The sequence below is a fragment of the Procambarus clarkii genome, unplaced genomic scaffold, assembly GCF_040958095.1.
Source record: "Procambarus clarkii isolate CNS0578487 unplaced genomic scaffold, FALCON_Pclarkii_2.0 HiC_scaffold_283, whole genome shotgun sequence".
NCBI lineage: Eukaryota > Metazoa > Arthropoda > Malacostraca > Decapoda > Cambaridae > Procambarus > Procambarus clarkii.
This window is the reverse complement of record NW_027189316.1, coordinates 226312-241306: the sequence shown is the minus strand read 5'-3', so window position 1 is coordinate 241306 and position 14995 is coordinate 226312. Positions and strand designations below refer to the sequence as shown.

The 14995-nt window shown below is 40.5% G+C and overlaps 2 protein-coding genes across 2 annotated transcripts; both read right to left on the bottom strand.

Moving 5' to 3' along the window:
- Window positions 1-12827: 12827 nt before the first annotated feature.
- LOC138361293 (proteoglycan 4-like) lies at window positions 12828-14006 on the bottom strand. The gene has a single exon (XM_069320660.1). It carries the CDS (start codon window positions 14004-14006, stop codon window positions 12828-12830), a length of 1179 nt encoding a protein of 392 aa, XP_069176761.1.
- A 188-nt stretch (window positions 14007-14194) lies between these two features.
- LOC138361292 (small proline-rich protein 3-like) lies at window positions 14195-14983 on the bottom strand. Its single transcript, XM_069320659.1, has one exon. It carries the CDS (start codon window positions 14981-14983, stop codon window positions 14195-14197), a length of 789 nt encoding a protein of 262 aa, XP_069176760.1.
- Window positions 14984-14995: the final 12 nt, after the last annotated feature.

Below are 14995 nucleotides of genomic sequence, written 5' to 3'. Positions count from 1 at the left end.
TTTGGCATTAAAAGAAGTTAAGTTATATAGTGTGTTTCCTCAGGAAACCAAGGCCTCAATTGCTGAGAGGTTCATACTTACTTTAAAAAGTAAATGTTACAAGAATTTGACAGCACACAATACTTCAAACTACATGCAAGCTCTGCCAGAAATTGTGAAAACTTATCATTTATCCCCCCACAAAGGATTGGGAAAGTGCTTGGTGTAGTTCCCGAATGTTAATATGATATATCTGTAAAAAGAAGAAACTCCTCAAGTGTGGTTGACACGTGTCTATTCCCACCAATGCCTAGAGGAAGGATTCATATTCTATACATGTACTGGGACAAGATCTCTTCTACTAAATACGAGAATCAGTCCGTTAATATTTTTGATGTAATCACCCTAAATGAAAGTGACAATAGCAACAATAAGAAGCTTTACATACAGCTTAATACCAATATGATAGACGGAGTCAGTATCACTATTAGAGATCAGGACGGTAGCCCAATATATTTTGATGAACGTGGGTGTACCATACCGGTCTTACATATACATTCTGTAGCAGGTGGTATATAATACCAGCTCCAGTTGTCTACTCCTCATTCGTCAGAAACAAGCGGTGAAGTGCTTGTAACTTTATTCCCTCCTCTGTTGAGGAATTATACATACTGCTAACCTCTCCTAGAGAAGGTTGGACTGATGATATATGGGGTTTCAACAGCAGTAGACGTTATACACCTGCACCTGCATTACATTAAACGCTGCATACATTAGCACCTGCAGCGCTCAGCCTGGGGAAGAACGTGTTACATGTCAAGCAAGTCAAGAACGTGTTACATGTCAATGACAAGCAAACTTTCAAACAGTCGCTTAAGAAACGCGGAGTTGAATTATTGAAAGGAGTTGGGAAACAAATTAACGGTGGAAGAGTGCAGAAGAAAAAACACACAAAAAATAGTAAACATCCAACGATTTACTAAAACGAAAAATAACGATGTGTTATCATAAATTCTTTCACTCAGCTAGTGTTGTTTAAAGCATGAACATGACTGGGTACAACGCTCTAGGCCTTCAGGTGCCATTAGAACACTATACTGCTGCGTTAGTGAGGCTTTCCGTAAAGTATTTTCTCCCCGATTAGTGGAATCAACTATTGCAAGTACACAGACAGTGGATATATGGCCTGTGAATTCTGAAATAAATAATATGTTTACTGACACCTATCTGGAATTCCTCATAAAGGTAGTAAATGGTCAGCTGGTGGACTTATCGTATATTGATTTGGAGTTGTCTATTGATCTAACTGAAGAAGATGTAACAACCCCTTTAGCAGATGCTAAAAAGTCTTGTTAGTGAACGGATTGTTGCAAACTCCATTCAAATCAGCTATTGTGTATTTAAACGAAACAGTAGTAGAAGCCAGCTCCTTATTCTCATTCTGGAAAAAGTATTTCGATTCTACGATTTCTGGATGTAAGGCTACACGGTATGATAAACTGACTCAGTTTTTTAATTGTGCTGATCCTAGTAAAATTGAAGCAACTTATTTCACTAATGCTATGACTGGAGAGAAGCAGTGGATGACAGATATGAAAGCAAGTGGAGTAAATACATGCTTCAAACTAATGTTGGATGACACATCTGTTACTGAATATGTTTTGGATGATGTAGACATTAGAGTGCGACTTAAACTACAACCAGATAAATGGGTTGTTCTCATTGATAAAAAACAAGCCAATTTTAACAATAATATCAAGTCTGCACGTTTATGGATCGATAGGGTAGTACCCTACCCTGAGGGATTAATAGCTATTAATAATCCTATGATGCAGAGCTATTCCCCTATTATGTAAGTAAAAGTTCAATAAAACTTTATATGAAACATATATATGGGGTACAGGTCAGTGCTTGATAACTTTAGACCAAACATGGGGGTACGATGATACCAGAACATTTATATATGGTTATCCTTGATATGGAGGATGTGTCTGGAGCGTATAATCGTACCCCTCTTTATTCGGAAAACTGTGAGCTGAGTAAAGTATTATTATCCCAGAATAGCACTAATATCATCAATATCGGGTAGGACTTCTCTCATAACTGTGCCAAGTTGTATTACACACCATTGCAGATCTTTGGCTTCGATAAGGATAATATATTGTGGAACAAAACATATGTGAATGGCATAACCATACTGGCTTTTAACTTATATCCTGAGAATATAGATGACACCCATCCAATTAAAAAGAGTGGTAATCTAAGGATTGCTTTGGGATTTAAACGCTGTGTAACCAGAAATAGTCATTCTAGTTCACTGATCTACAACAGGAGTGACCAGCATTAAAGTAGATCAACGAGTTATTTGTGATTCATGTGGATAATTATTATTATTATTATTATTATTATTATTATTATTATTATTATTATTATTATTATATTATTATTATTATGAATTGTTTGGAAATAAATGAGATTATTAGGAGTAATTTAGGCGGGAAAGTGAATTTTCTGGGATGTTTCCAAGCAAATGACATAAGGAAAACATTGAAAAAGGTGAAGAGAAAGCCTGTGATGTTCATAATCAACACTCTTGAGCCTGGTTCCCATAATAAAATGGGGCATTGGATAACATTCCATGTTGATAATAAGGTTAAAGATAGAACCAAGATATTTATAGTAGACAGTTAGGCCAATTCTACAATAGGATCATATTCAAGACATTTCGAAGAGTTTATGACATACTTCCAACATTGTTGTTGTTTTAGATTCAGCTACTCGGAACAAAAAGTTCCAAGTAGCAGGGGCTATGGTGAGACCGTAGTGGACTTACCTGGCACAGGAGCGGGGGCAGTAACTAGCACTCTACCTTGAATTTATCTTGCACTTTAGAATATTTTTCCTTCTACAAGATTATGACTTATATATTATGAAAAAAAAGATAAAATCCCTGAACAATTACTTCTGTGGGAACTAGGCAGTTTATTTTGACTATCATCTTTTCCACCTATCCTTAAAGGAAGCCTAGCGACACTTTGATGAAACATTTAAATTTAGGCAATTTCTCGAGAATGATGCAAACGTGGTGAAAATTACTAACGCACAACATTCTGCTTAAACGATCTTGAAAACTGTGAAAAAATGTGTAAAGAAATTGTCTAGGATATTAGTATGGTGAGTAATACTTCGTGTTAAGATTAATAGATAAGTATAATAATTGACCATATTTCATTTTACAACTTTAACAACAAAAACATAATATTTTTCCTTCTACAGATTGGTTTACTACGCTAGCAAGGAGGCATGATGAAGGACTTTCGAACCTATAACGACTGTGATGACTTACTAACCGAGAAGCTAAAACAAAGAAGCAACTTTATTATTATTATTATTATTATTATTTTTATTATTATTATTATTATTATTATTATTATTATTAATATTATTGTTGTTATCACTGTAAAATGACTTAACTGGTTAAAAAAAGAATAAAAGTATATAAATGTGTTTACTTTCCCTAATTGACGAATGACTGATGCGTGACAGGAGAAGGCGAGGGAGAGCGAGAGAGGGTGTCGCCAGATTTACTAGTGGTGGGGGTATGAGTGAGGCCATTAGCCCAAACAGCTCACTACCATCACGTCCTCTGGTTGGTGTAAATGTAATGTCTCTGGGTCTGTGTTTGACTTGAAATGATTTAGGGGTACCTACCTTGAGGTTTCCTTGAGGTTCTTCCGGGGCTTAGCGTCCCCGCGGCCCGGTCGTCGACCAGGCCTCCTGGTTGCTGGACTTATCAACTAGACTGTTGGACGCGGCTGCTCGCAGCCTGACGTATGAGTCACAGCCTGGTTGATCAGGTATCCTTTGGAGGTGCTTATCCAGTTCTCTCTTGAACACTGTGAGGGGATTGCCAGTTATGCCCCTTATGTGTAGTAGAAGCGTGTTGAACAGTCTCGGGCCTCTGATGTTGATAGAGTTCTCTCTCAGAGTACCTGTTGCACCTCCGCTTTTCAACGGGGGTATTCTGCACATCCTGCCATGTCTTCTGGTCTCATGTGATGTTATTTCTGTGCGCAGGTTTGGGACCAGCCCCTCTAATATTTTCCACGTGTAAATTATTATGTATCTCTCCCGCCTGCGCTCAAGGGAGTACAGATTTAGGCTTTTAGTCGGTCCCAATAGTTTAGATGTTTTACTGAGTGGATTCTAGCAGTAAAGGATCTCTGCACGCTCTCCAGGTCAGCAATTGCTCCAGCTTTGAAAGGTGCTGTCATTGTGCAGCAGTACTCCACTCTAGAGAGCACAAGCGTTTTGAAAAGTATTTTTTGTTTTGTATGTTTTGAATGATTTGTTTATGAATGTATGTTTTGAATGTTTGAATTTTGAAAAGTACGTTTTGAAAAGTACCCCTCCTGCTGTGACTAGTTCTACAACTGGTAAAGGTGATATTAAAAAACGGACCAGATGTTCTGAGAGGAAATGATTAAGCACTGTGACAGGTTTGGGAGGGTTGTCACCGGATGTTGTGGTGACGCTTCGGAGGAAGAAGCAAGGGGTAATGCCCCAAACGGCTCATTACTCTCCCATCCTCAGGTTGGCAAGTGTGTGTAATAGCAGGCATCTGAGTTTGTACCGATGGAGACCTGACAATCTTCCGTTTGTGTTTAGTTTAGTTTTGAGTCTCCAAATCTACTGGTGTGTTTGTGGACTGAGTCTCTTGTCTTCAAATGATCAGAAATAATAGTACTATAGCCTTTAGCTCTAGTATTTTATCAAGGGTATAGTATTTTATCAATTCACCTCATTCTTTGGGGCACACGTGAGGAACACAAATGCGAACAAGCCTGAATGGTCCCCAGGCATATATGCAACTAAAAACTCACACCCCAGAAGTACCACGAACACATACTGCCAGGAGCGCTCTGCAACTGGTGTACAGGACACCTTAACGACTCGACCATCATGATCAAACAAAAGATGATGGTAGCCGAGGCTATTTCCCCATCACTCCGCCAGCGCTCTGATGGTAATCTTGGGCATAGTATTTAATCAAATCACCTCATTCTTTGGGGCACACGTGAGGAACACAAATGCAAACAAGCCTGAATGGTCCCCAGGCATATGCAAGCGAAAACTCACACCCCAGAAGTGAGTTCAACTAGGCGAACCCAACTTGGAGAGTACAGCGAGACGAGCCCAACTAGAAAAGTACAACTAGGCGAGCGCAACTAGGTGAGCCCAAATAGGCTCAAGACAAGCGATTAGTACATCTAGTACATCTAGACAAGCGACACTAGGAAATTACAACTAAGTTAGCACACACACACAGACACAGACACACACACACACACACACACACACACACACACACACACACGATGCCAAAATTATGAGAAGGATTAAGACAGAAGAGGTCTGTTTGAGGCTTCAAGAAGACCTAGACAAACTGAAGGAATGGTCGAACAAATGGTTGTTAGAGTTTAACCCAACCAAATGTAATGTAATGAAGATAGGTGTAGGGAGCAGGAGGCCAAATACAAGGTATCATCTGGGAGAGGAAATTCTTCAGGAGTCAGAGAAAGAAAAAGACTTGGGAGTTAATATCACGCCAGACCTGTCTCCTGCAGCCCATATCAAGAGGATAACATCAGCGGCATTTGCCAGGCTGGCCAACATACGAACGGCATTCAGAAACTTGTGTAAAAAATCATTCAGAACTTTGTATACAACATATGTCAGGCCAATCCTGGAGTATGCAGCCCCAGCATGGAGTCCATATCTAGTCAAGGATAAGACTTAAATGGAAAAGGTTCAAAGGTTTGCCACCAGACTAGTACCCGAGCTGAGAGGTATGAGCTACGAGGAGAGACTACGGGAATTAAACCTCACTTTGCTGGAAGAGAGAAGAGTTAGGGGGGGACATGATCACCACATCCAAGATTCTCAAGGGAATTGATAGGGTAGATAAAGACAGGCTATTTAACACAAGGGGCACACGCACTAGGGGACACAGGTGGAAACTGAGCGCCCAAATGAGCCACAGAGATATTAGAAAGAACTTTTTTAGTGTCAGAGTGGTTGACAAATAAAATGCATTAGGAGGTGATGTAGTGGAGGCTGACTCCATACACAGTTTCAAGTGTAGATATGATAGAGCCCAATAGGCTCAGGAATCTGTACATCTGTTGGTTGACGGTTGAGAGGCGGGACCAAAGAGCCGGAGCTCAACCCCCGCTTACACAACTAGGTGAGTACAACTAGGTGAGTACACACACACACACACACACACACACACACACACACACACACATTCCATTCACTACAAACGATAAGAAAGTGTTTGAGGAACTGAATAAGAAATTCCAGGATGTCTTCAACTGAGAGCAAGGAGAAATTCCAGAGATAAGAGAGTGAATAGTTAACCAGGAACCCCTGGAAGAGTTTGAGATTACCAGCGGGGAAGAAAGGAAGTTGTTACTAGAGTTGGATGGGACAAAGGCTATAGGCCCAGATGGAATCTCCCCGTGGATACTAAAGGAATGAACAGAAGCACTGTGCTTTCCACTCTCCATAGTGTATAACAAATCAGAAATTTGGAAAGCAGCTAATGTAGTCCCAATATATAAGAAAGGAGGATAGACAGGAGGCACAGAACTACAGGTCAGTGTTCCTAACCTGCATACCATGCAAGCTGATGGAGAAAATTGTACAAAAAAAAGCAAGTGGAACATCTGGAGTGAAGGAACTTTGTGACACAACACCACCATGGGTTCAGGGAATGCAAGTCATGCCTCACAGGATTAATTGAATTCTATGATCAGGCAACAAGAATCAGAGAAGAAAGAAAGGGGTGGGCAGACTGCATATTTTTGGATTGCCAGAAAGCCTTTGACACAGTTCCACACCAGAGACTAGTGCAAAAGCTAGTGCAAAAGCTAGAGATGCAGGCAGAGGTGCAAGGGAAGGTACTCCATTCGATAAGGGAGTACCTAAGTAACAGAAGACAATGAGTCACTGTGAGGGGTGAGGCCTCAGATTGGCGAGACGACCCCAGTGGAGTTCCGCAGGGTTCAGTCCTTGGACCCATACTGTTTCTTATATATGTAAATGATCTTCTAGATGGTATAGAATCATTCCTCTCATTGTTTGCTGATGATGCAAAAATTATGATGACAATTATAAAGACGGAGGAAGATAGTATGAGGCTACAAGATTACCTAGACAGACTGAATGAATGGTCCAACAAACGGCTATTAAGGTTTAACCCGAGTAAATGTAAGGTAATGAAACTAGACAGTGGAAACAGGAGGCCAGACACAGGATACCGAATGGGGGAGGAAGTCCTTCATGAAACGGACAGAAAGTAAGATCTGGGAGTTGATATCACACTAAACCTGTCTCAGGAAGGCCATATCAAAAGAATAACATCTGAAGCGTTTGTGAGGCTGACTAACATCAGAACTGCCTTCAGGAATCTGTGAAAGGAATCATTCAGAATTTTGTATACCAAATACGTAAGACCAATCCTGGAGTATGCGGTCCCAGCATGGAGCCCGTACCTTGTCAAGCACAAGGCGAAGCTAGAAAAAGTTCAGAGGTATGCCACTAGGCTAGTCCTGGATCTAAGTGGCATGAGTAACGAGGAAAGGCTGCGGGAAATGCACCTCACGACACTAGAAGACAGAAGAGTAAGGGGACACATGTGTGGGAAAAACCTGCCAGGAATTAATATGAGAGGAGACTACCGTGGACTTGGACTGTACTAAATTAAAATTTACTGTCTGCAAATTAATTCAACTAAAGTCTCTAGCTACTGTCGTAAATCCTAGCTCCTCTTTTCCTAATGACAGATTGTGGGCTGTAAGGGGCAGGAGGGGTGAATGAATTAGTTGATTGAAGTTCCACTCCACCTGCAGACAAGTATCTCACATTAACTTGTATTTTTTTATACATGGATAAGATTTTAATAAATTCAGTTCTATGACTGAACACTGGTTCTGTTTAAAGCAGGGATTTAAACATATACATATTCCAGCCTAGCACCACAATTATTAGCAGCCAATATATTCTTATATTAATAACAAACAATTTAAATTGCAGAAGTATGATATTAAATGACCTTAAATGTAGTCTAAGTACTATTAACTAATTACTAAAAATTATATACAATTAGATAAACTTATATGATAAATTAAAGATAACTGAGCAAGCAATTGTTAAATTAATTTATATTTTCAAGAATATATATATATATATATATATATATATATATATATATTATATATATATATATATATAATATATATATATATATATATATATATCAAATTATATGAAGAGGTTCAGTCAGCCAAGGGACACTCATGAGATTTTGTTTACCTCGCGGGGTGTCTTTATGCTTGGAAAAATATTCAGCTGCTGCACTACAACAATAATAAATACTCACTGAAATATGAGCGTTGCCTCTCTCTGTAACCAACAGACAGACTTATTGGATATATTAAAGTTATACAAGCATACAATTGGCCAATTAATACACTAATAACATTCAATATACTTATCTGAATGCCGTGTGCCTTTCTGACAAGTGTGCCAGACTTTGTAACTCTCTTGTCAAGTTTAGGCACGATATTTTATATCACAGCATTGCTGTATGGTGTTCTAGTGGCTTTGCTACTTGATTGTCCTTAATTGCGTTTGCTATAGAATGATAGGTGATGATACAGTGGAGGTGGAGACAATGTCACTTTGTGTGCTCCACTCTACACTTATTAAATATGATTTAGGAATTTTTCCTTGTAGATATATTGTCCAGGTACTCCCCCAGTTCTAGAGAGTAATCACTGGTGATAAAGATAATTTGATAAGGTGTCCTGAGATAATTAATGTTCACTAAGCACTGTGACACATGTTCACTGTTTGTAAACACATGCGTTGTCCCTGAGGCGCCCCCATCGGTCGCCTCATTCCTGAGATGGCTCCTCCCTCTCCCTTGAGAGGGGTAGCTTTCAATGAATATTGATTGATTATTTTTACTGTCTACACATATGATTGAGATAAAATGTGATTATAATATAATTACATATAAGATATAAAGATTATAAGTAGTACTGGATAGTACTATTGATTCTTATTAAGGATTCAATTTAACCCCTACCGGAAATCGATTCAATTGTTCCAATAGTTTTTTTAATTAGGAAATCCTTCTAGAAGCTTCTGGATCCTTGAGATATCATGCACAAAGCCATGTAGGCACCTATAGGGCCCTATGGTGTACGTGATCATAGGTGGCAGTCTTGTATGATCCAGATATAATGAATCTATAGTGATTCTGATATTATTCTGTTATGATTTTGATATGATATAGAAATAATACATTTCTTAGATAATAATATAGATATAGTAGGTAAAATTTCCCACAACATGATCACTACCTACAAAATTCTCAGAGGAATTGACAGGGTAGATAGAGATAAGCTGTTTAACTTGGGTGGTACGTGAACAATGGAACACAGGTGGAAACTGAGTGCCCAAATGAGCCACAGGGACGTTAGAAAGAACTTTTTCAGTGTCAGAGTAGTTAACAGATGGAATGCATTAGGCAGCTCAACCCCTGCAAGCACAAATAGGTGAGTACATATATATGTACAATTCATCCCCTATCACCCAAACATCTGTCCAATCCATCCTCTCTCAATTATATATCTGTACAATCTATCCTCTCTCATATATATATATGTATATATATATATATATATATATATATATATATATATATATATATATATATATATATATATATATATATATATATATATATATCTGTACAATCCATCCCCGCTCACCCTATATATCTACACAATCCATCCCTCTCTCACCCATATATCTGTACAATCCATCCCCCTCTCACCCATACATCGGTGCAATCCATCCCCTCTCACCCATATATCTGTATAATACATCCCATCTCACCCATATATCTGTACAGTCCATCCTCCTCTCACCCATATATCTGTATAGTCTATTCCTCTCTCACCAATACTATCTGTACAATGCACTCCTTTTCACCAATGTATCTATACAATGCATTTCATCTCTCAAATATTTGTATAACTATCCCCCTCTCTCCCATATGTGATCAAACCATGCCCTTTCACTCAAATGTCTATACAATCTAAGTACTCTCACCCATATCCCCTCTCATCCATATATCAGTATAATCATCTTCCTCTCTCCCTGGTATATATATAATTCTTTACCTCTCGTCTATATACCTTTAAAATATATCCCCTCTTATCTATATATCTTTAAAATCTATCCCCTTTCACCTATATATCTGAACAATTAATTCCCTCTCAATCATATATAGAAACACTCCACCCCTTTCTCTTACTCATATATATAGAGAGAATTTATTACTCAGACACTACAACACAAGAATAAAGTAGCCCCGAGAAGGCCAAATTACTGGTTAGTACCAGGTTCTCACCCAGCCGCTTTCAGTATATATCCAGCCTACTTCCAAACTTGTATCAACTTAATTTGTTTTAAGTCTGATATGTTTCAGTTTTGGCTAGATTTTTTTTAAGCCATTTAAAATATCCGATGTTGTTAAGTTTCAACACATTTGTTTATTAATGTAATGGCAATCTTAGACCTAGAGTTTAACTAATGTAAATTTAGATAAAGTCCGTGGGAGAGACTGACACAAGAATACGAATAGGACAAACACAAGAACTGGGAGAGACTGACACAATAATCTGGAGCGACTGACCCAAGAATCAGGAGAGACAGACACAAGATTTGGGAGTAATTGACACAAGAATCTGGAGAGACTGACATGAGAATCTGGAAACTGACACATAAATGGACAAGAGGAATATATAAGCAGTCATAATACAACAACCCGTTCTCGCAAATTTAATAAGTCAATATTGACTTATTAGTTACGTGCATAGGTGACATACTAAACATAATAGTTTCCCTTGAAAGCTTCATAGAAAATACCGACCTTACCTAACCTACTTAGTATGTTAAAATAAGCATCTTATACCTTCGTAATTACAATTGTTACTTAAACCTATTAAAGGTATAGGTTAGCTAATAATTGTAATTACGAAGCAATACGATGTTTATCTTAACATACTAAGTAGGTTAGGTAAGGTCGGTGTTTTCTATTAAGCTTTTCAAGGGAAACTATTATGTTAAGTATGTCACCTATGCACATATTTAATAAGTCAATATTGACTTATTAAATTTGCGAGAACGGGTTGAATACAATCAGGGGTGTTTTGTATACTGCGTAAAATGACCAATGTATATTTTCTTAGTATATAATAAAAATAATAATAATAAAGATAGTACTGACATGGGTAATATTTACTTTAGGATAACAAAGGTTCAACAGTGTTAAAGTAATCAAGACGCATCTAACAATGTATTACTAAATGTTTTCCTGTTATCTTTAGTTCAATCATCAGTCAATACTAGGAAATAACTAATGAAAAACATTTAATTTTTTAAATCTTTACTAATTGTAATATTAATACCGAATATATTTAAAGTTATACAAAAATATATAAATTTTATTGGCGAGCTGGTTGTGCAAGGATGGAAGGTGATGGATGCTGATGTCGTCTTGATCTGAGGTCGTCTACCTCTGAGCTCGTCAGCCTTTCAGGAGGTTAACCTTTAAGGTCGTCTGCTTCTAGGGTCGTCCCGCCTCTGAAGTCGTCTGCCTCCGAAATCATCTGCCTCTAAAGTTGTCTGCCTCGGAGATCGTCTGCCTCTGTGGACGCCAGTCTTTGAGGTCGTTACCTCTGAGGTCGTCTTCCTCTGAGGTCGGTACCTCAAAGACTGTTAAGTTAACCTTTAAGATCGTCCGCCTCTAAGGTCGTCTTCCTCTGAGGTCGTCTGCCTCTGAGATCGTCTACCTGGCATTTGCCTCTGAGATCGTATGACACTAAGGTTGTCTGCTTCTGAGGTCGTCTCCTGCAGGACGGAACATCGCCGGGGCAGAGGTTGGCACGGCAACAAGGAGAGACAAATATAATAGTTCACGACTACTTATTCTGAAGAGCAAAAATTTATGTTCCGAGCCACCGACATCTTGCACCACCACAACACATTCACACACAAAAAATTAGAATTTTAGCATAAAGTTTATTTAGTAGAAAAACTGTTTATATTTAACAGTTTTGACATGTACAGAAGGTCGGGTGCTGACACCGTCAGGAGTAGCGGAGATCCTGGGACTCGGAGCCTCACTTGAGTCACCACAACACACCAGAGAACACATTGGGGGTGGTATAAAGCAACTGAAGTTGAGGGGCCACGGCGGACGTTACATTAACAGTAACCCCATAATTTCTTAAATATGAAATTAATATTATATTAATTATCTTAAATGAATTTCAGGGAAGAAATTAACACTACAGCGGTGAGTCTACAAATCACTACAACTGTCAATTATGTCAGCATTTTTTCCAAAATTAATATTTATAAGACAATGAAGGCGTTTTCACTATGAAACAAGGAAGCATGATAGCTGAAGATTGCTTTGTGTCTAAACTTTCTGAATTGTGGACACTGCTTTATGATAACCAAAAGATCGAGATTAATCACTGTCATCACTGCAGTATTGATCAAGATTTTCGGAGTTAAGCAAGAGATGGGACACGAACCATGGTTCAATACGACCACCTCTCATTATCTCAGCTTCCATGATCGAGCCTAGATGTTCTTCAGCTAGTGTTGTGGGTGTTATGGGTGTTGTAGATGCGTGGTGGGTGTTGTGCGTGTTATTGGTGTTATAGGTGTTGTGTGAGTTGTGGGTGGATGACGCTTCTCTATAGTGGACAGGTGGCACTGGCTCTAGAGTGGACGGGTGACACTTCCCTATTCTTGGCAGCAGACACTGTTTTTGAGTGGACGGGTGACACTTCCGTATTCTTGGCAGGAGACACTGTCCAATAGTGGACGGGTGGCACTTCTGTATTTTGGACTGGAGACACTGTCCTAGTGTGGACGGATAGCACATCTGTATGCTTAGAAGGAGACACTGTCTCTGAGTGGACGGGCGACACTTCTGTATTTTGAGCTCGAGGCTCTACCATACAGTGGACGGGAGGCAATTCTCTCTTTTGAGTAAGAGGCACTGTCGTAGAGTGGACGGGTGGCACTTCTGTATCGTGGACGGCTGGTACTCGCATAGACTGAACATAAGACACTTCTGGATACTGGACAGCTGATACTGGCCTATACTGGACGTGTGGAACATTTGTATAGTGGACAGGAGGCACTGGCGTACGGTTGACAGACGCCCCTTGTGAATGGCGGACAGGAGTCGCCGGTGAACAGTGGACGGGAACCATTGTTGAGTGATTGACGGAAGCCTTCGGTGCACAACGTGAGTATGGCTTTAGTCTTCGGGGTGGGTTAGGCACTGTCTTATTGTGTTCATGAGGGACTCTCATGTGGAGCTCTTGAGTTACTGTCATTTGGGGCTCTTGAGACACCGTCATTTGGGGCTCTTGAGGCACCGTCATTTGGGGCTCTTGTGGCACTGTTATGTGGAGCTCTTGTGGCACTGTCATGTGGGGCTCTTGATCCACTGTCATGTGGAGTTCTTGTGGCACTGCCATGTGAAGCTCTTGAGGCATTGTCATTTGGGGTTCTTGAGGCACTCTCTTGTGGGGCTCTTGAGGCACCGTCATTTGGGGCTCCTGAGGCACTGTCCTGTGGGGCTCTTGAGGCACTCTCTTGTGGGGTTCTTGAGGCACTCTCTTGTGGGGCTCTTGAGGCACTGTCATTTGGGGCTCCTGAGGCACTGTCCTGTGGGGCTCTTGAGGCACTCTCTTGTGGGGCTCTTGAGGCACCGTCATTTGGGGCTCTTGAGGCACTCTCATTCGGGGCTCTTGAAGTACTGTCCTGTGGGGCTCTTGAGGCACTTTCATGAGGGGCTCTTGAGGCACTGTCATGTGGTGATCCTGAGGCACTGACATGTGGTGATCCTGAGGCACTGTCATGTGGTGATCCTGAGGCACTGTTATGTGGTGATCCTGAGGCACTGTCATGTGGTGATCCTGAGGCACTGTCATGTGGTGATCCTGAGGCACTGTCATGTGGTGATCCTGAGGCACTGTCATGTGGTGATCCTGAGGCACTGTTATGCGAGGCTCTCGTGGCACTGTCATTTGGGGCTCTTGTGGCAATGTCATGTGGGCTCTTGAGTCGCTGTCATGTAGGGCTCTTGAGTCACTGTCATATGGGGATCCTGAGGCACTGTTATGTGGGGCTTTTGAGGCACTGTCATGTGACGCATTTGAGGCACTGTCATGTGAGGCTTGTGAGGCACTGTCATGCGGGGCTTTTGAGGCACTGTCATGTGAGGTATTTGAGGCACTGTCATGTCGGGCTTTTGAGGTATTGTCATGCGGGGCTTTTGAGGCACTGTCATTTGGTGATCCTGAGACACGATCAAGTGCGGATTTTTAGGCACTGTCATGTAAGGCTCTTGAGGCACTGTCATCTGGAAATTTTGGAGCACTGTCATGTGGGACTTTTGAGAACCTGTCACGTGGGGCTCTGTTGGCACTGTCATGTGGGGCTCGTGAGGTATTGCTATATGGCATTCTTGAGGCACTGTCATATTGCGTTCCTGAGGCACTGTCATATTGCGTTCTTGAGGCACTGTCATATTGCGTTCCTGAGGCACTGTCATATTGCGTTCTTGAGGCACTCTAATATTGCGTTCCTGAGGCACTCTAATATTGCGTTCTTGAGGCACTGTCATATGATGTACTTTTGGCACTGTCATATGATGTACTTTTGGCACTGTCATAACGCTGGCGGGGAGCTCTGGCTTATGTTGGTCATGGTTAACTGATGAATATTTAGCTTGTGACACAGGTGTGTAGCAGACCTGAGGCACTACAGTGTACTGGACCGGAGGCCCTGTTGAATGATGGATGGCAGGCACCGGTGTATGCTGGAAGGGAGGCATCGGTGTATGCTG